The sequence below is a fragment of the Lepidochelys kempii genome, chromosome 26 (assembly GCF_965140285.1).
Source record: "Lepidochelys kempii isolate rLepKem1 chromosome 26, rLepKem1.hap1, whole genome shotgun sequence".
In the NCBI taxonomy this organism is placed as follows: Eukaryota; Metazoa; Chordata; order Testudines; family Cheloniidae; genus Lepidochelys; species Lepidochelys kempii.
The window spans coordinates 13,384,754-13,410,787 of NC_136405.1; the positions used below are offsets into that span (position 1 = coordinate 13,384,754).

General features: G+C 51.5%; 1 protein-coding gene across 2 annotated transcripts in view; it reads right to left on the bottom strand.

The window, feature by feature from the left end:
• LOC140903513 (glycerol-3-phosphate acyltransferase 2, mitochondrial) overlaps positions 1–26,034 on the bottom strand; it is a 133,654-nt gene that overhangs the window by 24,772 nt on the left and 82,848 nt on the right. For both annotated transcript variants that reach the window (XM_078850644.1, XM_073324879.2), the window contains exons 3-6: positions 6,964–7,118; positions 6,131–6,244; positions 5,681–5,754; positions 3,059–3,169 (exon numbers count right to left, since the gene is read on the bottom strand). In XM_078850644.1, the coding sequence (XP_078706770.1) occupies positions 3,059–3,169; positions 5,681–5,754; positions 6,131–6,244; positions 6,964–7,118 (454 nt within the window). The remainder of the gene's footprint in view (positions 1–3,058; positions 3,170–5,680; positions 5,755–6,130; positions 6,245–6,963; positions 7,119–26,034) is intronic.

The window sequence follows — 26,034 nt, forward strand, 5'->3', positions numbered from 1 at the left end:
AGAGAATCATAGAATCATAGATTCATAGAATCATAGAGAGGCACAGAGCAAGGGCTTGTCTACACAGGAAAATTTACCAGCATTACTTTGATAAAGGACTCTTCAACCTAACAGGCAGAGATAACAAGAACTAGGGGTCGGGAGGTGAAACTACACAAGCTCAGACTGGAAAGGAGGCGTACGATTTTAACAGCGAGGGTTATTAACGACTGGAACAACTTATCAAGTGTTGTGGTAGATTCTCCGTCACTGGCGATTTTCATCTGAATACCTATTTTTCTAAAAGATACGCTCTCGTTGAAACAGGAATTAATTCAGAAAAGTTCTCTGGCCTGTGCTAAACAGGAGATCAAATGAGATGATCACAACGGTCCCTTCTGGCTTCATAAGCTATGTTGGTATAGTTACACCAGTATAACTCCCTGTGATTGGACACGCCTGTTCAAAATAGACTTTTTTCAGGTTAATGGACGGCTCAAAACTGAAAAATTGTACGTGCCCAAAGTGATATAAACTGAACTGAAACAAGGCCATGGTATTCCGAATAAGGGTGCCCACATGGGAGATGAATAGAGAGCTGGCTAGATTGTCGGGCTCAACGGGTACTGATCAACGGCTCGATGTCTAGTTGGCAGCCGGTATGAAGCAGAGTGCCCCAGGGGTCGGTCCTGGGGCTGGTTTTGTTCAATATCTTCATTAATGATCTGGAGGATGGTGTGGACTGCACCCTCAGCAAGTTCATGAAAGACACTAAGCTGAGGGGAGAGGTAGATACGCTGGAGGGTAGGGATAGGGTCCAGAGTGACCTAGACAAATTGGAGGATTGGGCCAAAAGAAATCGGATGAGGTTCAACAAGGACAAGTGCAGAGTCCTACACATAGGACGGAAGAATCCCATGCACCGCTACAGGCTGGGGACCAGTTCTGCCGACTAGCGGCTCGGCAGCAGTTCTGCAGAAAAGGACCTGGGGATTACAGTGGACGAGAAGCTGGATATGAGTCAGCAGTGTGCCCTTGTTGCCAAGAAGGCCAATGGCATATTGGGCTGCGTTATTAGGGGCATTGCCAACTGATTGAGGGAAGTGATTATTCCCCTCTATTTGGCACTGGTGAGGCCACACCTGGAGTATTGCATCCAGTTTTGGTCCCTCCACTACAGAAAGGATGTGGACAAATTGGAGAGAGTCCAGCAAAGGGCAACAAAAATGATTAGCGGGTTGGGGCACATGACTTATGAGGAGAGGCTGAGGGAACTGAGGTTATTTAGTCTGCAGAAGAGAAGAGTGAGGGGGGATTTGATAGCAACCTTCAACTACCTGAAGGAGGGTTCCAAAGAGGATGGAGCTCGGCTGTTCTCACTGGTGGCAGATGGCAGAACAAGGAGCAATGGTCTCAAGTTGCAGTGGGGGAGGTCTAGGTTGGATATTAGGAAACACTATTTCACTAGGAGGGTGGTGAAACACTGGAATGGGTTACCTAGGGAGGTGGTAGAATCTCCTTCCTTGGATATTTTTAAGGTCAGGCTTGACAAAGCCCTGGCTGGGATGATTTAGTTGGGGATTGGTCCTGCTTTGAGCAGGGGGTTGGACTAGATGACCTCCTGAGGTCCCTTCCAACCCTGATATTCTATGATCTCAGCATAGCTACAGGGGTACAGTAATGCTAGTATATTTCCCACGTAGACTAGCCCCAAGTGCCCAAGACTGCAATGCAAAGCGGGCTGGGTGTATAACAGCAGAGTGAGCCATGCTGGACAATGCCTCTCTCGTTCTCTGCTCGTACCCCACTATTGCAGTCAGGTGCTTACACTGTGCTTGTCACAGCAGCATCTGATCCCTTCGAGCTATGACTCCCCGTTTCTGAGATGGGGAAACTGAGGCAAAGGGAAGTGACTTGCCCAATTCAAGGACAGAGCCAGGACTAGAATCTAGGTTGCCTGGCTTGGGTGCACTCCAGCTTGCACTCTCACTCCAGCAACTGGGAAAATTTAACTCAATCAAAAATTGAAAAAAATGCTTTAAAATAAACATTATATTAGCCATCAAAATGATAAAAAAATAAAAACACTAATTCCGCCAGGCCTAAATATGGCAAGGGCACTAGGGCAGGGCAGCCATCAACATCTGAACCATGGTGTTGAGCAGAGATGCTCTGAGCAGGATACAAGTAGCAGAGGCCCTGTCTATACCAGCACACCCGCTAGAGGCCAAGAAAGGACTGGAGAGTTCCCACAAAAGGCCAGTTCAGGTACTTCACACTCTTATTCTCTTCTAGAGGCCTGGCTCCTTGGTTGGACAACATTTCCCATGATGCAGCAGTGTCCCCGCTTGGCGAGTGGAGGTGGGACATCTTGGCAGGCCTACCGCCATGGTGCATCATGGGAGTTGAAGTCCAGCAGGACGGACGCCTGTCCCATGGAGGCAGATAGGAGCATGAGGTAACCGAACCACAACTCCCATGAGGCACCACAGCAGCATTTCAGATGCAAAATATTTCAAATTTTCGAGCATCCAGATTTTTTATGCAAAAATTAAACTTTTCCAAGGAAAGCAGACACTTTTCACAAAAAAATTCAGTTAATCAAAAAACCAATTTTCCATCCAAAAAAATGTTTAAACCAGCCCCACCTAACAGTTCGCACAGCCCTGGCATCCTGCTAGAGAGGGCATAAGTTGCTGGGTAGGGAATAGAACCCAAGAGTCCTTACTCAGATACCCTCCCTGGCCTGAGGTTTATAGCCCCATGTCAGTTCTACTTTATTCTGAAGGTGACAAGGGCACGTGGTCTAGTGGTTAGAACAGGACACTGGGGCCGGGTCCACACCTGAGATTTGGGCCAAATTCTCCCATTGTTGCAGCCCATGTCCTGTTCAAAAACCTAAACCAACCGGCCCTGGCTGCAGTCAGAACAGCAGAGACCCGGAGGCAGGCTCCAAACAATGTAGGGCTGTAATACCATGAGGAACAGCTGAGAAAGGAGGGGACATAAGAGCAAAACTCCAGTGCCAGCCCGTGGGGTAAATAATAACCTCAGGTTGCTCTCACATGAGGAACGATACCTTTTGCTGCAGAAGATTCTCTCCTGGAGGTCTTGTGGGGTCTCGGAATGAACTTTCCAATCGAGGACCGCAAGGAAGTAGCAGAGTCTTCTTACTAGCCAGCCCCTGTACCTAGAGAGAGAGACTCAGCTAGGGAATTACGGAACCTATAGACACGTGATACATTACATGCACGCCATTACCCAGGTATATCCTTTCAGGGTACTACTAATACCTGTAAGCTACAAGTATAATATACATAGCACTTTTCATACGTAGATCTCAAAGGACTTTACAAAGGAAGGAAATCTGGATCATTACTTCCATGGGGAAACTGAGGCACAGAAAGGGGGCGTGCCTTGCCCAAGATCGCCCAGCAGGCCAGTGGCACAGCTGGGAACAGAAGCCAGGTCTCCTGCATCCAAGGCCACTGCTCTACCCACTAGGAAACACTGCCTCCCCACTGGGAGCCTTCCTTTAACTCCAGTGGTGTCGGATCAGTCCCTTGACATGTCCCCTCGTTCAAGTGTTTCATGTTTTTAACAAGCCCATCCCTCCTTCGCAACGTCCTCCCATTCGGAAACGACTGACGTAGGTCAGAGCTTGTTGGAACGGGTCTAATCTCCGTATTCAATCCTTCATGCTCTGGTACTTGCCAGACCTCCAGCCCAATGATAGCTGAAATAACTTTTACCGTCGCATGGTCGAGCGGACAGCGTGCTGGGCTGGGCTGGGAACCAGAAGACCTGGGTTCTAGTCCCTGATCTGCCCCTAGCCTGCTGGAGTCAGCTCAGCCCTCTGGCCAAGATTTCAAAACCGACTTGTGACTCCAGAGTCCTCATTTCTGGGTCTGATTTTCACAAAGGTCCAAGCACCTGCCTTCTCAAAACCAGGCCCCTTTCACAAGCTTCAAGGTGGGGGCTCCAATAATTGAGCCAGCCCCAAGGTCACTGGGCATTTATGGACACCGTGGCTGCTGCGCCTCAACTTCCCAATTTGTAAAATGGGGTTACTGGCGCTTGGTAAAGCGCTGCGAGATCTAAGGAGGAAAAGAGCTATAGAAAATGTACAGCAGTGGCATTCCCATGCTAAAACCATATCGATTGAGGGAGCTCTCTCTCGACCATGCAACCACAGGGTCTCAGAGCTTCCTTCTAGGAAAAGAGAACATCCAGGATGTTCCTGCATTGGCATTTCCCAGCTCTAACTTCAGCGCTCCTGAAGGGCAAACGTTCCCGACACAAACTTTGCACTCTGTTCAATGCAGCCTTTGCTGTACCACGACCCGCACCAGTGTCCTGTTAACATTAACCAAGACTGATGCAAGATCCCTGATGTCATCAGGTCTCCAATCAGGCATTCAGTCCTCCATCAGTACCAGGGAATGCTAAGAGACTACTAAAGGACTTCATTAACCCCCAACATTTTGCAAGCACCAGGACAAGGAATGAAGACCGAACTCCGCAAGAAATATTGGAATCCCAGTGACATAGAGGTTCCGTTTCTAACCTGCCTACGGCACTGATGAGATGTCAGACGCTAAACATCACACATCTCTGGTTACTACCTTGCGTTCCCATCGCCCCCGCCCCCAGTTTTAGCGTCCGTAACTCGTGACATGCTACGAGGCAAGATGAATTATTTAGACCCTTTCGTAAGCTGGAGCCGTGAGGTTTCAAGCAGCAGGAAGCATGGTGACCCCATTTTCAAGAGCGCGGAACACCCATGGAGCCCACAGAAACTGACAGGAGCTGCAGCGGCTCAGCCCTGCATGCTCCAAAATCAGTATTTGGAGAGTTAAACATCAGGGGACAAAACCTCAGCCAGTGTAAATCGGGGGAGCTCCAGCAATCTCTGTGGGAAGCCAGTGACTGACATCAGCCAAGGATCCGGACGTATGTACATTGCTACTGAAGTGCGGGCACGTGAGAGTAGCAGGGAAAGGAACCAGAACCACCGAGTTTTTAACATCCACCGTCACACAAACTGCCAGGGCTAGAAACAGCTTGGGCAGCCCTACCCAAAATGCTTTGTAAGCATTTCCCTGCGCTGGTCCCAGGGAAGGGATCAGAGTGGAAACTCTGATCTCTGAATACAACCTTCCACACCAGAGTGGGAATCGACATGTTTTGGTAACAACTAACTACTCGGTTGAATCTCTATTCCCCTTTTGCTGCGGCTGTTACATTACATTGGAGTGGGTGGGCGGATGGGAACGAATCAAATACTCTCCTCTCCGCTGTTAATAACACTTAGTCTTTATGGGCCTGCAGCTTTCAAAAGGCTTTACAAACAATCCTTAAAGCGATTTAGTTATTAGACGAATTAGCAAGCGAGGCTAACTTATGAATCCTCCCATCACTCCAGTGAGGCAGAGAAATGATTATTATTCTTGCTTTTGTTCGCAGGGAGAAGCGACTCACCCCGGATCCCACGGCAAGTCCGTGCAGGGCTGGGGATAGAACCCAAGAGTCCAGGCTGCCAGGGTTGATTACATCTCCAGCCTCAGAGGCACGTGGAGATAACGCGGGAAGAGTATGTCCTCCCTCTGCTGAACATCGACACAGCATGGTGCCCAGGAAATCGCCCCATTCCAACCCTCTCCCACCCCGCACCCCTTCCCCAGCCCCCTCCAATACTCACCTGGTGTCTTCCTCCGTCACCTGGAGAACATTGTGAAAGCCCAGGGAAGGAAGGTGCTTGTGGAAGGAGGATTGCTGAAAGCAGACAGGCATGGCCGTTAGTAGAAACACATCCTGAATAGCAGGGCTCCCCCTTCTCCCCTAGGAATTCACTCCTCTGCCAAGAATAACCCAGGAACCCTCCATCCCTGCCAGCGTGGGGAGGGCGAGTTCCTTCTCTCTTTGCCCTGCAGCTGCCGGCAGCGACAGGTGCTGCCCAGAGGCCAGAATCTGCTTTGGTGCTGGTGAAAGGTTGCAGCTGGGAAGACCCAGATTCACAGACATCTGTCCCTGCCAATCTGCTCTAGCCCTGCCCAAGAGGGACCAACTCTAGGGGTAAGTCCCTCTGAAAGCAGAAGCCACCAACCACCGCCAGGCTGATCCCCTCCCTCTTCTGATCGCCTGTCCTTACCCAGCTCTTCGGGGTGCAGATCTGACAGCAGCGCCCCACGAACGGGCGGTACTTGCCCAGAAAAGGGGTGACAATCTCCAGCTTCACCCCGAAGCCCAAGGGCCAGGTCTTCATCTGAGGAAGAGAGGAAATAAAGCCTGTTTATCCCAACCCCCCGCCCACCCCATCACCCGAAACCCCAGCATGGGAAAGAAAAGCTTGCAGCCCAACGCCTTTCCAGGAGACAGGTTCCTAAATCACTTTGGCTGGGTCTTCACTGCTGCCTAGCTGTGATCATGGGGGAGCCACCTGGCTACCCGCAATCTCAAGAGATTGCAACCCCACCGCAGAGCTGCAGTCGGGTTCTGCGTGCTGCGGGCATGTTTCCTGTCCATGCTGGGGCTGCACCCAGCCACAAAGACTTCTGGATACGTAGCTCATGGTTCACAGCAGCCAGCACCAAGCCGCGTGGATTTGGATATTCAATTCCCATTCGTTTTAGTGGGAACCTAAACCTCTTGGGCAACGTAGACAATCTCAGCCCTCGTCTGCAAGAGAATGAGCCTTGTATTGGAGACCCATCCAGCTAGTAAGACCGAAGGCTTTCAGCACTCGCTGTCACGTGACGCCTCTTGCAATAACACAGACGCTCATCGCAGGCCTGAAGCCTTTGCACCCCCTGGCATCGCTCCTGCTCTGACTCCCACTGATCTGAATAGATCCCAAGTGCCGGTCCCATCTGGATATGCGGGGGTGACACTGAGTGTCCGATCCTCCAGGTCACAGCTCCCTCCTGCCCTGGCAGGGAGAGCAGTGCCACTTCTGGGGTACCCTCCCTCCAAGGGAGCACACACGTGTCTCTGCGGCGACTTCTTCTCAGCCAGCAGGATGCGGGTGGCGGAGTCCCGCTGGGTCAGAGCCATGGCTCGCCCCGATCTCGAAGCACAAGCTGGGTGCGGGCTCTTGGGACCAGCAGCAGTGTCCACGGAGGGCAGCGTGGTGAGAGGAGCTGGAAAGACACAGAGGAGAGGGCACCGGCTGGTTTGAGAGACAAGGAGGCCGGTGGAGAAATCTCACCACCCGAAGCACCACCAAGTGGAAGGGCTGCCCAGCGGTTCGGTCGCTACTCCAGGATGCCAGCTCTGCCAGAGGCCCTGGGGGACCTCGAGTGAATCATTTAGATCTGTGCCTCAGTTTCCCATCTGTACAAACAGCACTGCCCTGCTCTCAGACACTGCGGGCCTGCAATCTACAGAGCCACCCAGCCGCTGCTCAGACAGGAAGAGATCGCCTGGAACAGACATTCTGCTTCCGTGAAATGGCCTGGCCAAATCCTGTGGCCAATGACTAACGCCTCAGAGGGAGGCGAACCTCGCCTTGGCCAGCACCGGGGGTCTTTATTGTATAACGGACCCCTCCAATGGCCCTGCGTGGTTGTTGCAGGTACGGCTTCAAGCACAAGCAATCGTACTAACTCCCCATGCCCTCCACACACGGAGGCTCGACCTTCTGTATTCACGGCACTCTCCGGCTCGCTGCCTGGGCGATGGTCTTAGCCAGACATGGGCAAGGCTGCGCCGCAGACTCCCCCTCCTCCCACCGCAAGAGGAAAACTCCCTTTCACAACTGGAGACCTCTCGAGGGGAAAGGCTAACTCCTCGGCTGAGAAATCAATTGTTCTGCAGCTCATCTACCGCACAGAGAGGGAAAAAAACCCAGCAGCCAATGCGCCCAAAGCCCTGAGGAGAAGAGTTTATTCTCTTTGTAATTCAACTCCAATATCGTTACAATTGACTTTTCCCTCCCACGCCCTCCTCGCTCTCCCATGGAGACGCCAATCTCTACCAGGAAACTGCGGCTCTAGCCGATGGCACCCGGAGCACAGAGGCAGGGAGCCTGCCCCGCACTGCGTCCCAGCTGGTGCTCGGCTCCACCAACCAAAGCCGACCCCTGGGAACATAAGGGCAGGACAAAGAGAGGGCAGCCCAGCAGGCAGGAGGATGGACTGAGAGGTGGGAGACCTGGGCTCTATCCCTGGCTCTGCCACTGATTCACTGTACAGCCTTGGGCAAGTCACTTCCCCAGTCCATGCCTCCGTTTCTCCTTATGTTTTGCCTGTGTAGATGGTCCGCTCTCCAGGGTATGTACAATAGTGCCCCCATACCTAAAATACAGAATCAAACACAAGGAAAGCAGGTTTCCCCTTTAGGATATTTTCCTAGCTCTTAAGAGACGTTACCCCGCCCTTTGGGACACAACTTCACAGTTTAACAGACCTTAACTGACACTCCCCTTTGTTTAGTTCCATCCCATCCCTCCTACGAGTTACATACCCCAAAGCACCCTCCCCTTCTTGGCGTTTGCACCCCTCCAAAGCCAGGCCCCATTAGGGGATCATCTTTCCCCCCCTTAAGTCAATCCCGCCAGCCCCTTAATCATTTCATTGGCAGCTTGGCTCCGAGTCCCATTTGTTCCGGCTGCTGACATCACCTGCTGGTGTTTTGCAAAGCAGTCAGGGAGCAGAGCTGGACAGAAGGGCAAAGAGCACTGACCGGGCATGCAGGAGACCTGGGCTAGGCACTTCACCCCACACGCAGGAGATGAATAAACCTTCCCTGGCCTTGTTTATTTGGAGCACAAACACTTTGGGGGCGGGGACTGTCTCTCGCTACATGAACGGGCAGCACCTAGCACCTGGAGGCCTGTCTTAGTGGGTCTCATCGATGGGCTACTGTGATACCATTAAAACATACCATGGTTATTTGGGGTCCTGGAGCCCAGGGCACTAACCCCAGTGCCCTGGTCAGATTCCCGCGTGTCTAATTCCAAGCTGCCTCCTCAGTAAAAAGACAGAATCCTGCTTCCTCAAACAGTAACACGGGCTCACTGCCAGCCAGCCATAGGAAGCACGTGGTATCGCAGTGTGAATGCTCTGCACCAGTGCCCAGAGTTAACGTGGCATAAGAGTTTCCATTCTAAGCCCCCGTTCACACAGGCTGATCACTTTCTGAAACGTTCTCTCCCTCCCACACACGCACCTTGTAAGTTGTAACGTTCCAAGCTTAGGGCCCTGGATTCAACCCCTGCGTGGAAACAAGTCCCATTTCACTTGCGCTTTACACCCCTTGGACCCTTGGTCTTCTGCTTTCAGTTACCCAAGGTGAAAATCGAGAGGAACCCCTGGGAGTCGAAGGCACAGCTCTCAGAGGGCAGAATCTGGCGCAGCGGTATACTCACTCAAAACGATTTTTTAAAATATCTGTGGGTTTCATCCTTTAACACACAGTGGCTCTGTTACAAAAGAAAAAAGTTTCACACACACCCCCTTTCCCCTCCGTCACAAAAAAATGTCAGGACTACCCTCCCCCATCTACCCATAGTGGTCACCCCCTGTTCTAACTTGTTGGGCCACCCAGGTTCAGACCCTGGGGTTTAAGCCAATATTTCCCAAACTTCTGAAAACTGAGTCCTCCCCACGCACCAAACAAGGAAATGAAACCTATCACATCCAATTTGCAACACTCTCACGTCCCTCCTGAGGAACCACCAGCATAAATCTTCATACGGTCCTTCCTCACACATCACCAGTGACATCTGAGTCAGCCCCCACCGGAACAAAAAGAGGTTCGCACTTCTGAGCAATTGTTTCAGGCTCTCTGCAAATTCAGGCAGGCATTGCAGTATCGGTTACACTCAGTTCACACCTTGAAGGTTTCCCTCTCAAGTCTAAAAACTAGAGACTTACTTTAAAAAAAAAGAAAAGAAAACAAAGTTGAGACCCTGGAGAACAACGGAGAGGTCTGTCCATACACCCCCAGAGTCTCCTTTGTGCCTCTCATTTTGGAAAACACTGGTTTAAGCAAAAGCCCTTTGTTATGTTATTACTATCATACAGACAATGCCTCCTGTTATTCCCTTCTTCCCCCACAACACACACACACACAGACAGGATAGCTGTCCCAACACCCTGCAAACCGCAATTGCGACGCTATGCTCACACTACACTGTGGAAGATCCATGCAAGCAGCCCACAATCTAACATATGTTCTTTGTCCTTATTGAGCTGACAAGCAAGACAAAGCTGCATAATTGCTCCCAGAAACAAAACATTTAAAATGAAAACAAAGTGAAAAATTCGCAGACCCTGCCAAGAGATCTGTAAAGCACAAGACTGCAGAATCAGGCTGTAGATTTGTGGGAATCGGGAGTCGGGGGGAGCTCCCAGCTCTGCCTCTGACCACATGCGTGATCTTGGGCAAATCACCGTAGACCTTGATTCTCAGATACGCTGAGCTAGCTGCAGTTAAGGGGAGCTGCGGGTGCTCAGTGCCTCTGAAAATCTGGCCCTGGGTCTCTCTGTGCCTCAGTTCCCCCTCTGCACAAACGGGGAGAACACTTTATTAGCGCACAGGTAGCATTAGGAGAGCAACCCCATTTATGTATGTGAGATGCTCAGATACTACAGAGACGGGGTGGGCACCATAGAAGAACTTAGACAGGCTTGGAGAGATTCCTGTTAACTCTCATCCGTTACTTTAAACCATATATTTGGAGAGGTGTGGATACCTAGTGGACAGAGCATTGGACTGGGAGTCAGGAGACCCAGGTTCTATTCCCAGCTCTGCAGGTGACTTTGGGCAAGTCACATCCCCCTCCCTGCCTCAGTTTCCCCATCTGCCTTTTGTCTCTTAAGACTCTAAGGCCTCTGGGGCAGTCTCTTGCTATGTGAATATACAGCACCTAGCGCAAGGGGGCCCTGATCTCTAGCGCTCCTATAATCCAAAGGATATTTCTGCTCTGTGTTAGCACCGTGCTTAGCACCCTCAGTACCCATCTCTCTCAGGTACGTATATGGCTCCCATTACCTAGTATCTGAGTGCCTCATGCTCTAACATAATGATCCTCCCCCACCCCTGTGAGGCAGGGCAGGGCCAGTATCCCCATTGTACAGAAGGGGAAGTGAGGCCCAGAGAGGCTACGGCCTTGCCCAAGTTACACAGGAAGTCTGTGGTGGCAGCGGGGCTCAAACCCAGATCAAGTCCCAGGCTAGCACCCGACCCAGTGGACCATCTTTCCTCTCCTGTGGCTCGTCGCACGCCTGCAATGCAAATCTCAAAATATTCAATCCCTTCATATCGATTCCTAGGAGTCCAGAGATCATCATCCAGCATTTGCATGAAAACCACCACCACTGAAGCTGAACCCACCAGATGAGCCCTCATCGCACAAGGAGATCGAACTGACATACAGTGCAGCTCCGCTCCTGAGCAGGGCAGTCATTCCACTACTCAATCTTCCCAGACCAGCCGCTGAGCATCTCCAATGGGGCCGTTCAGTGGAAAGGGGTTAGTCTGGGGGAAAGGATTATAACTGGATCGTCACCCAGATGATCTTGCCTATAAAGGAAAGTTTTAAGGCCCCCCCCCACCGCCTCCCCATTGCTTCTTCTTCAAAATCTGTCGCTCTGAAAATCCGTAAGGCTCTAGGGCTTAAACTCTCAGTGTTTAGTGTCTTTCATGGCATTTCTCAAGCCTCTCCCAAGCACGGGTATGGCATCTCCTTCCTAACATCCCAGCTTCACAGCAAAAGCCACTATGCCTGGGAATCTATTACTCCACGCTAAATGGCACCTGTGTTTTACCCATGTTCCCAATTAGTACCAAGGCCCTGGGCCTAGACAATGCCCCAAATCGTGCAGTTAAGTCCCATCTCTACCAGAGACTTAAGAGTCAGATTTCAAGGGTGGGCAAACTTTTTGGACCGAGGGCCACATCGGGGTTGCGAAACTGTATGGAGGGCCAGGTAGGGAAGGCTGTGTCGCCCCAAACAGCCTGGTCCCTGCCCCCTCCCACTTCCCACCCCCTGACTGCCCCCCTCAGAACCCCCGACCCATCCAACCCCCCGCTCCCTGTCCCCTGACCGTCTCCTCCCAGGACCCCCTGCCCCTAAGCACCCCCCCAGGACCCCACCCCCTATCCAACCCCCCCTGCACTTCCTGTCCCGACCCCTATCCACACCCCCACCCCCTGACAGGCCCCCCCGGTACTCCCATGCCTATCCAACCCCCCCGTTCCCCATTCCCGACTGCCCCCCAGGAGTTCCTGCCCCTTATCCAACCCCTGCCCCGCTCCCCACACCTTTACCACGCCGCTCGTAGCGGCAGGACTGGCAGCCACGCTGCCCAGCCGCAGCCAGCCGTGCTGCCCGCAAGGCGAGCTGAGGCTGCAGGGGTGAGGGGACAGCAGGGGAAGGGCTGGGGGCTAGCCTCGCCTCCCTGGCCGGGAGCTCAGGGGCTGGGCAGGACGGTCCCGCGGGCCGGATGTGGCCTGCGGGCCATAGTTTGCCCACCTCTGATCTAATCTGACCTCCTGCTTAACCCCGGCCATAACATTTCACCCAGTGACAGCTGCAGCCAACTCACGCCTTGTGGCCCCAGCTGGAGCATATCTGACATTCCTCCAAATACCAGTAAAACTCTGCTTGTAACACAGCATCTCAGGAACAGCTCTATAAAGGGATGCTTGAGACTTTCAACGCAACATTTAGACTTGGGGGCAAGATAGTGCCACGGCAATCTAACACCAGTAGGAATTGTTTTAATCTGTTAGCCAGCATGTATTTGTAATATGTATTGCACATTACTTTACAGATAAATGCCAGCACATATTTGAATGGTCTTCTGCTTACTCTTATTCACTTATGCTAAGTATCCCAGAGCGTTTTGCAAAGCTGAAGTCAGCTTTGGAGCTAGCAAATATGAAATCTGTCAAACACACATTTGTTCTATATTTTAGGACAGGTACCGACCGACATGGGCAACTGGTTCAGAATGTAGCATTCAAAATGAAGATAAGAAAAATACAGAATAAACCACCAGTTAAGGAACTGTTACAAACTGGTGGGTTGGGTTCTAGTGATGTAACTTGCAAAACCATACTATAAATATAGCTAGTTTAAATGCACATTTCGGAAGCACGCCTTCTGAGTCAGGGGAACACGCTACATGATAAGAATTGCTTCCCAGGTGGAGGGTATGTCTGCTTTTTGTATTGTACTGTTTTATCTGGAGACAATCCGTTTGCCTACGTTTGGTGATATGGTCTCTTGAACGTTTTTAATAATGAACCATGCATGTAATCAAAACAATTAGCTATGCTTTTAGTCAAGATAGTTTGGGGAACCAGAGAGGAGCCAAGCATTAGTCAAACCAGTCTGGCACAGGGTCATGACCTGGCCATTTGGATTTGGGATAGGAATCTTGTAGATTGGACGCCCGCGGATACGGGTCCTAAGTACACTTGTAGCAGGATAGCGCTACTTTGGCAAATAACTGGTTAATAAAGATTACAGAAAGCAAAAACTGCTTTCTGGGCATAAAGCCATGCCTTAAGAATACATAAAGATTGATTACAAGTGAAACATTCCTTTTTGGGGTCAAAGCAGCAGGGCTGACAACAGGATATAATTAAACAAGCACTAAGTCGTCTAACTACAACAGGCCAATATTTTCCAACACATGTACCTAAAGCTAGGCTTCTCCATCTCTATTTTTGCACCCCAGTCCTGTAAATAATAATAATACCCAGCTCTTCTGCAGCGCTTTTCATCCACAGATCTCAAAGTGCTTTACAAAAGGGGTCAGTACCATTATCCCCAAGCTACAGATGGGGAAACTGAGACACAGGGAGGTGATGTGACTTCCCCAAAGTCACCCAGCAGGCCACTGGTAGAGCCAGAAACAGATTCTAAGTATTTCAAGTTCCCACTAAGCAACACAGCCCAATGGCAGCTGGCTTCAATGGGACTACTCACAGGGCATAAAATGAAGCACGTGCATAATTCTTTGCAGGATCAGGGTTTTAGGTAGCAAAATAAGTGGCCTGATTTCAGAGATACTGGACTCCCTTCAATTTCAATGGTAGGTTAAGGCTCTTATCTATGCATTCAAGGCCCCAATCCTGTAATTTACACGTGGACAGACCCCTGTCTTCGGCAGAGTGCCATGCAGATGAAGCAATCTGCCCGCAGGTTGTCAATTGCCGAACTAGGGTCTAAATAGGGATCTGGATACCTCATTTTAAGGCACCCGAGTTTGAAAATTAGACATTAAAATGTGGAAGAGTTTTTGCCTCAGACACTTTCCCTTTTTTGCAAATGATTTTGCTAGCCCATAAACCAGAAAAGCACCATTTATTAAAGGGGGGAAGAAACAAACCTCTCAACAGCCTAATAGATACAAACAAGTAAATAATGATAAATAAAAAAAAAGAAATGGGAGAAAGTCCCCAGGAAACATGCTTGCCGAGTGAAATATTTCAATAAAAATTAAAAAATCCATTGAGAAGAGTTTTGATTTAAGCATTCCCACTGCAGTGTCTGCACCCCAAACACTGCAGCATCGTGCTAGCACGAGAGCCATAAAGCAAAAATCAGCCAGAAACAAAGGAGAAACTATTGTCCAAATTGACTAACATGCAAAAGAATAAAAAAGGGTAACAACCTAAAAGACGAAATGTAGATTAAATACTGTAAGTGGTTTATTCGTAAGAATTTGTTACTATTAATAACATTATATAAATTGGTTATATAATTTTTGGAAGGCAGAAGGATTGAGCAAGTCACTTCTCTCTGGCCTCAGTTTCCCCTCCCACCCTGTGTCTGCCTTATCTAACTTCTTCAAGTCTCTGATGCGTGCATAGAATCATAGAATCATAGAATATCAGGGTTGGAAGGGACCCCAGAAGGTCATCTAGTCCAACCCCCTGCTCGAAGCAGGACCAATTCCCAGTTAAATCATCCCAGCCGGGGCTTTGTCAAGCCTGACCTTAAAAACCTCTAAGGAAGGAGAGGTTTCAGAGTAACAGCCGTGTTAGTCTGTATTCGCAAAAAGAAAAGGAGGACTTGTGGCACCTTAGAGACTAACCAATTTATTTGAGCATGAGCTTTCGTGAGCTACAGCTCACTTCATCGGATGCATCCGATGAAGTGAGCTGTAGCTCACGAAAGCTCATGCTCAAATAAATTGGTTAGTCTCTAAGGTGCACATCCGATGAAGTGAGCTGTAGCTCACGAAAGCTCATGCTCAAATAAATTGGTTAGTCTCTAAGGTGCCACAAGTACTCCGTTTCTTTTTAAGGAAGGAGATTCTACCACCTCCCTAGGTAACGCATTCCAGTGTTTCACCACCCTCTTAGTGAAAAAGTTTTTCCTAATATCCAATCTAAACCTCCCCCACTGCAACTTGAGACCATTACTCCTCGTTCTGTCATCTGCTACCATTGAGAACAGTCTAGAGCCATCCTCTTTGGAACCCCCTTTCAGGTAGTTGAAAGCAGCTATCAAATCCCCCCTCATTCTTCTCTTCTGCAGGCTAAACAATCCCAGCTCCCTCAGCCTCTCCTCATAACTCATGTGTTCCAGACCCCTAATCATTTTTGTTGCCCTTCGCTGGACTCTCTCCAATTTATCCACATCCTTCTTGAAGTGTGGGGCCCAAAACTGGACACAGTACTCCAGATGAGGCCTCACCAATGTCGAATAGAGGGGAACGATCACGTCCCTCGATCTGCTCGCTATGCCCCTACTTATACATCCCAAAATGCCATTGGCCTTCTTGGCAACAAGGGCACACTGCTGACTCATATCCAGCTTCTCGTCCACTGTCACCCCTAGGTCCTTTTCCGCAGAACTGCTGCCTAGCCATTCGGTCCCTAGTCTGTAGCTGTGCATTGGGTTCTTCCGTCCTAAGTGCAGGACTCTGCACTTATCCTTATTGAACCTCATCAGATTTCTTTTGGCCCAATCCTCCAATTTGTCTAGGTCCTTCTGTATCCTATCCCTCCCCTCCAGCGTATCTACCACTCCTCCCAGTTTAGTATCATCCGCAAATTTGCTGAGAGTGCAATCCACACCGTCCTCCTTGATGCATGTACAGCATCCTAGTACAATGGGGCCAGTTCTCAGATAGGGCTTTGTATAACTGTAATACAAAAACAAACAACGACGACTTTAATCTGATTGTGTCCCTTTAAAGTTGGAGGGGAAACCACTTTCTGTGGCAAATCTCTATTTTCAATAGCTTAGAACTTGCTCCCTGGAAAAAATGATTTGGGGTCTGAAATTTCTCCTGCTTATTTTTACAATGACCTGGGCCATGGCCCTGCAAAACACTTAACACGTGAATAGCCCTGCAGAGGCCACCGAGGTAGAGAGCTACGAATACTTCTATTGTCCACTGTGTATGGCGGGGACTGCCCTTTTGCTCGGGCTTTGCACAGCCCCAGCACAGTGGGGTCCTGGGCCACGACCAAGGCTCCTGGGTGCTGGACAGTATAAACAACAACGAATAATAACACATGCGTGTAAGTGTTTGGATGAACGGGCACCTTATTTTGGAAGCTTTCGGCCATTTTTCAGTTATTCAAGCGCAGAGCTGGGGAGAGGATAGCAGAGCGGGTGATTAGATCAGTTAAGAAAGCGTAAGGCTGAGTTTAAGAGTGAGAATCTTCACGGCCCTCCGACCTCTGAAAAACCGCCTCTCTTTTCAGCCGCCGCACCGGATTCGTACACCCTGTGCTAAGGCCCTGTGGGAGGAACGCACCGTCTGCCTCATTTGCAAGGATCTGATTTAGGAACGATAGAGGCTGGGGGATTTGGGAACAGCCACCGGTACCAGCTTTACAGGCACCCGTTATTTTCCTTCACACTTCGGTACGGAAAGAAATAGTATCACATGGCCCATGACCCCACTGTGCAAGGCGCTGTACAAACCCAGAACAAAAAGGTGGTCCCTGCCCCCCCCCCCAAGGCTGACCATCTAAGGGTACGTCTACACTAACACAGCACAGCTATACCAAAGATGCTTCCCACGTCGATGGAAGCGGGTTTTCCATCCTCTCCCAGAGGCGGTAGCTAGGTCAACAGAATAATTCTTCAAAATTCTGCACAGCCCTCAGCGATGTAGCTAGGCCGATCCAATTTGTAGGTGTAGCCCAGACCCAAGCAACACCGTTATCCACTTACACAGCACCTAAGTCCTAAGCAGCAGGCTGGAACCATTGCATGAACAAATGGAGCCCTATCGAATACACAACCTGGTGAAGAGCAGGGGGTGTTGGGGAGGGGGCAAAGGGTCCCAGACACTGTATGTGGCTTGGAAGAGCAGGGGAGGGGTCCCATGCGCTGTCTATGGTCCAGCAGAACTGGGAAGGGGGTCCCAGACACTGTACGTGACCTGGCAGAGCTGGGGAGGGGATCCCATACATTGTATGTGGCCCGGTGGAGCTGGGGAGGGGGCAGGGGGTCCCATGCACAGTATGGGGCCTGGGAAGGGAAGGGATGAGGAGGTCCCAGACACTGTAGGTGGAGCAGAGAAGGGACCAGGGGTCCCATACATAGTACATGGCCCGGCGGGGCAGGGGGCAGGGCCCAGGCACTGTGCGGGACCCGGGGGGGCAGGGAGGGGTGGGGAGGAGCCGGGCACGGTGCGGGACCCAGGGGGGCAGGGAAGGGAAGGGAAGGGGGCGGGGGGGGGCCGGGCATGGTGCGGGACCCAGGGGGGCAGGGAGGGGAAGGGGGGGGCCCAGGCACAGTGCGGGACCCAGGGGAGCAGGGAAGGGGCGGGGGGGGGCGGGCACGGTGCGGGACCCAGGAGGCGGGAGGGAGAAGGGGGTGGGGGGGCCCGGGCACGGGGTGGGACCCGGGGGGGCAGGGAAGGGGTGGGGGGGGCCGGGCATGGGGCGTGACCCAGGGGGGCAGGGAGGGGAAGGGGGTTGCGGGGCCGGGCACGGTGCGGGACCCGGGGGGCAGGGAGGGGAAGGGGGTTGCGGGGCCGGGCACGGTGCGGGACCCGGGGGGGCAGGGAGGGGAAGGGGGTAGGGGGGCCCGGGCACGGGGCGGGACCCGGGGGGGCAGGGAGGGGAAGGGGGTAGGGGGGCCCGGGCACGGTGCGGGACCCGGGGGGCAGGGAGGGGAAGGGGGTTGCGGGGCCGGGCACGGTGCGGGACCCGGGGGGGCAGGGAGGGGAAGGGGGTAGGGGGGCCCGGGCACGGGGCGGGACCCGGGGGGGCAGGGAGGGGAAGGGGGTGGGGGGGCCCGGGCACGGGGCGGGACCCGGGGGGCAGGGAGGGGAAGGGGGTGGGGGGGCCCGGGGCGGGACCCGGGGGGCAGGGAGGGGAAGGGGCGGGACCCGGGGGGGCAGGGGGGGAGAAGGAGGTGGGGGGGCCCGGGCATGGGGCGGGACCCGGGGGGCAGGGAGGGGAAGGGGGTTGCGGGCCCGGGCACGGGGCGGGACCCGGGGGGGTCCGGTGCATGTTTCCCCGCGGGCAGGGTCCCCCCCGGCCCGCGCTCACCCCGGCCCCGGCCCCGGCCCCGGCCCCGCCGCCTCCCCCACGTGCGCGGCCGGCAGAGCTCGCCCGAGGGCCGCCGCCGCCCGGCCCGGCCCGGCCCGGATCCCCGAGCCCGGGGCGCGTTTCCCCTGCCGCGGGGCGGCTCGGGCCTGTCCCGTCACGGGGGCGTCTGGGCGGGAGCTGGGTGATGGGGGGGGCGAAATATATTCAACAGGCCTCGCGTCCCCCCCCTTCGTCTCTTTTCATCCCCCCATCACCAGGAGAAGGGGGGGTTCCCTCCTGGTCTGCAGGAAGGGATTGTATATTGGGGGGGGGGGGCGTTGCCTGGATGGGGCAAGAAATTTGGCCCTTTACCTGCTGCAAATTTACCTGCCTCAGTTTCCCCCACCGAGGGGCGACACCATTGTAAAGGGTGTTTTCACCTCCTCTCCTGGGCGGAGATCCTTAAGAGGTGGCAGCCTCCACTGATTTCACTGTTAGGCGCCTGAAGGCCTTGAAGGATTTGGGCCTTCGTTGCACGTTACAGATCGCGGGGAACAGGCTGCAGTCGTGGGGCTGTGAAGGCGGAGATTTCCAAGGAGCCCCATTAAAAGGAAGACTCGAAGGTGCCCGTCCTACAAACAATTTCACAGGTGCAGTCCATACTAATAAACAATACTGATCGGCGAGGGTAACTTTCATTTCAGGCACTCAAAGGCCTTTACAAACATTAATTAATAAGCTTAATATGATTTGCATTACAATAGGGCCAAGAGCCCCATCAGAGATCAGTTTCAGAGGAGCAGCCGTGTTAGTCTGTATTCGCAAAAAGAAAGAGGACTTGTGGCACCTTAGAGTCTAACCAATTTATTTGAGCATAAGCTTTCGTGAGCTACAGCTCACTTCATCGGATGTCCTTTTCTTTTATCAGAGATAAAGGCTCTGTTCTTCTAAGCGTGATATCAATATTTATTCACAAGCCAATCCCTGTCCCAGAGAATGTACAAGCTAGTTTTGCAATATTCCCCGAAGTACAATACTGCAGTGAAATCTGCACTAAGAATATGAAAACGGCCACAATGGATCAAACTCTAGGTCCATCTAGCCCAGTGTCCTGTTTTCCAACAGTGGCCAATGCCAGGTGCTTCAGAGGGAATGAACAGAACAGGGCATCAAGTGATCCACCCACTGTCGAAATTTCCCAGCTTCTGGCAAACAGAGCTAACTTTAGAAATCACCCTCTGTAAAGCAGTTAATGTACTTTATTAGGGAAGAAGTCTCTGTCTCCATCTCAAACGTCACTGAAACAAATTCTGCTTTGATGAAACAGCATCTTTCAACCAGCTCAGCTTCTCTTCCTGTACCCAACCAGGGCCCGATACAACACACTAAAACTCTTAGAAGCAGTGACAGACTTGTGCAATGGTACCTTTTCGATCATCAATATTTTGGCTTCTTTCAGTTTGTTTGGCCCAGACAACAAGCAGTTAGAGAAAAGCACAGCTCAAATGCTGTTCATAGACTATTAAGGTTGGAAGAGACCTCAGGAGCTCATCTAGTCCAGTGGCCTCCAAACTGGGGTGTGAGATGATCCTAGGGGGTGCATGGCAGCAGGAGCGCTGCTGGATGGCACTCCGCCGTTTTTTTTCCTTTGGTGGCAGCTCTGCACGTCCATGGCTGGTGTTCCCCACCGGCGGCTCGCCTGCGATAGGTCTTCTGTTCTTCTTCCATCGGCGGCATGTCTGTGGCAGGTCGTCCGGTCTTCACCCTGTGGGTGCGCGAGCCAAAAAGTTTGGAGACCACTGATCTAGTCCAACTCCCTGCTCAAAGCAGAGCCAACCCCAACTAAATCATCCCAGCCAGGGCTTTGTCAATAAAAATGGCCTTTTGGGTTTTCTGGATTTTTTTGACTGATACAAGCACAAAAAATAATCATTGGGAACTCCCAAAGACATCAGCACAGGTTGGTTTGTTCGTTTTTACTGATAACAAGCGCAAAAAACGAATAGTTCCGAACACATCCATACGTTTTGCCGTCAGCATAAAAATGGCCCAAACTATTTGTTGTTGGGGTTGGGGGGTTTTTTGCCCAAAATGTGCTGGTTTTCAGGAGAAAAGCACAACGCAGTGACTTTCTGTGCCAAGTTTCAAAGTGGAACAAATTATTATGGCAGAGTTAAAGACATCTGAAAACAGGATATTTTAAGCGCTGCTGTGGTCTTGACTGCAGCGCCGCCAGCAGGCTGGCGTGAGGATAAATACTCTGAGCATTTGCGCTGACAGGAAGAGTTATTCATTTTCAGAGGCGGTGAAATGGTGCAGAAAAGTAAATGGAGGAGAACAGCACGTGCCGGTTTGACGTATAGCAAAGGTGGACCCCGCTGCACCAGTCTAGCGGTAATGGGGAGAGGAGAGAAGCAAGAGTGGGTCGTGAACGCACAGAAGGAACACCCAGCAGAAAAGGTCCAGGCTAGAAGGATCTGCAGGCAGGGCTGGATTTAGGGGCAAGCGACCGCCTGTAAGTTATTCAAAAGTTTAACAAATGAAGATGCTCCTCACCTGGGCACCATTTGGTCTAGAGCTGGCCGCGCTGGCAGGAGATCTGATTCTGCTCTCATGGAAGATGGTATTTCCCCCAGCACAGAGCCTATATACACCACTAATATCCCATTTGATCACCGGCCAACAGAGCCAAGGTCACATGGTAAGTCAGTGGCAGAGTAGGTCTCCGGCCGCCCCGTTCCACTCACCTTCCTCGGCTCACGCTGCCTCTCTAATACGCTTGTCATCTAGCGTACCGGCTTGATTGGGGCACAGATTCACTGCGGGCCTTTTGCACAGAGGGTGAACTGCACCATGCAACACTATGGACTTTGGGAGTCATTTCTGATGTGCCCCAGTGTGAGTGAGTGCAGAATCTGACCCCCAGTGCTATCAGCTGGATTGGTCACTGAAAGGTACGACGCAAGCCAGATGGTGGGCTTGGTGGACCCAGAGGATGTTTGACGGTTGAAGCCTGACCCTGCAGCATAGCTGATTTTGGGATTGGTGATGGACCTTTGGGGAAGCCAGGACAGCTCTTGAGGGGGACCAAGGATGGCAAACGGAGAGGCTGTGTGATCACAGGAACAAGGATGGGGGCTTGGCCCCAGGACATCTATTCCTGGCTCTGCCACTGTTCTGCTGCATGGTCTTGGGCAAGTCACAGCCTCGCTCTGTGCCTCAGTTTCCCCAGCAGTAGAAGGGGCTCATGATTCTCACCCAGGGCCCCTATTCTGCTGCGAGATTCAAATAAATCCCACTGGCTTCAAGAGAAAGAACACGTCGAGAGTCCAGTTGGGCTTAAAACAGGAATTAACAGCACCTTGCACTGGGAGACAGAAGGCCCCAGAACCTGCCCCTGCCACTTTCCAACACCCCACCCCAGCCGATGCAGGGAGACGTATTGAGAAACCACCTCATGGGCTCCTCATCGGAGTGGCCTGCCCGCTGCCTGGCTCACAGGCCACTGACGTCAATGGGAGTCTCCTCTGTCTGGCTCATACCCAAGTGCTAGGCCCAGCTCATCAGTACCACGCAGAGCATCGCTAGGAGAGGGGGACGTTGGGGTGCGACAGGGGACGCTCCCTCCCGGTGGAGAGCTGAGTGTGCTGGCTCCAGAGCGACTCTCGCCCCAGCTGGCTGAGGGGGCAAGCGGGACAAGCCCTGCCTGGCTGAGCAGCCACTTCAGCTTGCAAGGGCGCACGCTGGGGAAAGCGCACTAGCCTGCCCGCACACTACACGGCGACTGTTCCGTAGTGCGCTCGGAGCTGTATGTCAAAGGCCCTTTTCCACCCCAGCTTACCGCACACTAAGTCTCTGTGTAGTCAAGCCCTTCGTCACCCCCCAGACCAGCTCCCTGGGGTGCCCCTCACTGGCTGCTCCGGGGTTAGTTACAGTGACAGGCCAGTGTTTAACAAGGAGGCCTTGGTCCTCGCATGAAGGGAACTGAATGTCCAGAGGCAAGTGCTGTGTGTCTCTCTCTTTTTCTTCTCTCCATCCCCCCCTTCTTTCAGCGCTTTCTTTCTGCATGTGACAATCACAGCGTCACCCCATGTCTCTCTCTCCTGCCCTCACGACGCTCCCTCTCCATGGTTCATTCAGGAAGATCCTTCACACGGCATCCGTTTCCAGCAGTTTTGCAGTCCCCCGGGGTCAGAGCCCTGCACTCAGGCTGGGAGCATCCCCTTTGCTCCAATTCTCAAGCATTCCGATACGTTTCTCCAGGGCACAATCATTTCTCGAGTGCAGCATTGCTCTCTGCAAGTCTGATCCGGCCGTTCGTTCCCCATGCTCCTGGCGCTAACCCGCGCCACTCCACAATGTCGATGCAGATGTCTGTCTTACTAATTCCATCCTCGTCGCTCCTCAGTTAATTTTTCCCCCAGTGAATGTCATTCATGCAGCTGCCCAGCTGGAAAATGACACGGCTCCTTCCCTCCCAAGAGCTCAAAGTACTTTACAAAGAATCAGTAGATGAGTCTCCTAAACCCGACCTGGGTTTTTACACCAGGGGAACCGAGGCATGGAGAGGCTAAGGTTAGAACTGGTCGAAAATGTCCTGTCCAAAACCAGTTTTCACCACGATGGAACGTGGCTTTTTGGACAAAATGGACATTTTTATGGAAAATGATTTTGTCAAATTTGGGGGGGGTCATCTAAATGTTCTGGGGTTTAAGCTAAGAATGGGGGGGGCTTTTCGGACAAAATCTTGAAACATTTCAAAAAAATTAGAGGAAAATGAAAAAACATTCATTTTTGTTGCACTTTTTCGGGGGCGGAGATCCCAATGAGCTCTAGTTAACAGCCCATTTCCAGAAGCCTTCAGCAGAGTCCCAGTGGTGTGACACAGGGAAGAAGTGCGCAAAGGAGTTAGGGGGGCTCACAGGTGTAGCTCCCCACTCCGTCTCTGGGAGCTGCGGCCTAGGGAGCACCGTCACGGCGCCCAGACAATCCCAGAGGTGTGCTTGCTGGAGTGCTAGATATTAATTAGTTCAGAGAGGCAGAGCCTCTTCCAAGTTTGTTAATTTCTGGATCCAGGAGCTGGCCTGGAGCTCTCGAGCTACTGACTCAGAAAATAGGAAAGCACTAATCCGATCATTAAAAGGCTTCGCTGGACTTGATTAAATGTAAGCCCAAACCTCTCTATAATACCTGGGCTGAGAACTCAGGTGTTGGTTCCAGGTGAGCAGTTTCTCAGAGACGAGGTCATTTCCTTTTTCCTGTCTGTAGTGCTCAGTGGCTGTTTGCAGGGCATTCTCTCAGCTAAAGGAGACCTGCTCTGGGAAAAGAACATCGGGCTTCTGCCCTATTTTGTTCCAGGCCTGAAATAGTTGAGTATTTGTTTCTAACACTGTAGCACCCCAAGGCACCAGTCAGGATTGGGGCCGCACCGTGCTAGGCACTGTACACACTTGTAAAGCAAAGAGAGCCTCTGCTTCAAAGAGTTTACGAACTTCCTGCTTGCTTTTGTCTGACCTTCAAGAAATAGCAAGTTCCACCATTTCTATTTTTGCCAGGGAGAAATCTCTCTCAGCCCTCCATTCAAGCAGTTGGGATGGCAAATCTTGCACCAAGAGATCTTTCCTCCTCACTGTTTATCAAACATTTGAGTTAAATAATGCTTACCCAAAAGACAGAGTTTTAATAAGCCTGATTGGACCTCCAAAAAAAACCCCACCTTTCCCTCCCAAATTCGGGTTTTTGATGTCAAACCCAGCTGCCCAGAGATCCTTCCAGGAAAGGGGATAAAATATGATTTTCTGATGTTGAAAGACAAGCCAATTATTATTATTTTTAAAACACCTTTTAGGTCTTCTTTAAGCATTGTAAAATCACAGTTTTATTTTACTGTGCAGGTCCCTTTCAATTCTGAAGCAGTTTGATGAAATTTTAAATAGCAACAATGTTAACCATTTCAGCACTGGTCAGTTTTTGCAAAAACACCCCAGTTTGGGATTGTGGGCGGAGTTTGAGAGGCAATCCCTTCTTTATTCCATCCCTGGTTATACCTTTTAGTCTTTTACTCCAACAGAGCTGCATGGGTGAAACTCACTAAATGACCTTGAGCTCACCTTTCTGGGTCTCAGTTTCCCCAGGAGAAGTGATCCAGTGGTTAGCGCATTAGGCTGCCATAGAGTCCCTGTGTGACCTCAGTTCCCCCATCTGTACAATGGGGATAACAGCACAGCCCTCGCTTACAGGGGTGTTGAGAGGATAAATACATTAAAGATGGTGAGGTGTTCAAATGTTACAGTGACAGGCGACATGTAAGATTTGTCTCATCTGATGATACTCACTAGCTCACGAGAGAGGTGTTAATAATCTTTGAGATCCACTTCACTCCTATCTAAAAATGGTCATATCAAAGAGCTTTACAAAGCAATATCATTTTACAGATGGGGAAACTGAGTCACAGAGAATGACTTGCGGCCAGTGGCAGAGTCAGGAATTGAACCCAGATCTCACCAGACTGGTTGGAGGGGCTGTGAGGCAGAATTAACTAATTGCTAATCACACGCAGATCCTTGGATGGGAGGCAAATGTTCTTAATAACCTTATAACCAGCTCTCACATAAGGATCCTCACCGAGCAGGGAAAGGCAGAACAAGAACCAACAGCTGGAAGTTGAATCCAGACAACTTCAAATTACAACTAAGGTGCCAATTTTCAACAGTGAGGGTGATTAGCCAGTAAAGCCGTGGATTCTCCATCTCTGTTTTCACATGAAGAGTGGATGGCTTTCTGGAAGCTAGGCTTGATTCAGACACAGGTCACTGGGCTCAGTCCAGGGGCAACGGGCTGAAATGCTCTGGCCTGTTATATGCAGGAGGTCCCTTCTAGCCTTAAAACCTGTGAATTAAAATCTATGAACCTCACCTCCCTATGTCCACCACCACAAAACCAAATGCACTCTGCTTTGCCTTCTAGGTACTGCTGCTCAATATATTGGAAAGGAGAAAGAAGCCACTCAACATGGCAAAAACAACTCCAAAATAGCAGCCATCGACCGCATGTTCTCTCCGATAATAACCCCAAGAATCAATGAGCAACAAGAGCTTTTGAAGCTCCTAGAGCAGCGGCTCTGCGTTCGATCCCTCTCTGGAAGGATAAAGAACGGCCCCGACAGGACTCTGGAGACATGATAGATGCCTAGAGCTGTGCTACTCAAAGTGGTGGTCTGCGGACCGGTTCCGGTCCACGAGCCATCGGCTGCCGGTCTGTGCACACATCGGGGGAAAAAATTGCCAGTCCCCCACATCAGAGAGCTTGAGAAGCACTGGCCTAGAGTATAGCCACTCGCAGGGCCTTTAAAAGTAAATAAAATGTGCTCAAGAGCTTGGAGAATCCAAAGACAAACATACCCATCCGGGGCCAGATTCTGATCTCACATATGCCAGTGGAAATCCAGAGTAACTCCACTGACATCAATGGCATTAACACTGGATTTACACGGGGGTCGGCGAGATGCTAATCCGGCCCATATACAACACTTTGTGCACTAGGGTTGAAGGGGTGCCTAGAGTTCTGCAGCAGGGTGGTGGGGCTAGGGGCTTCTGC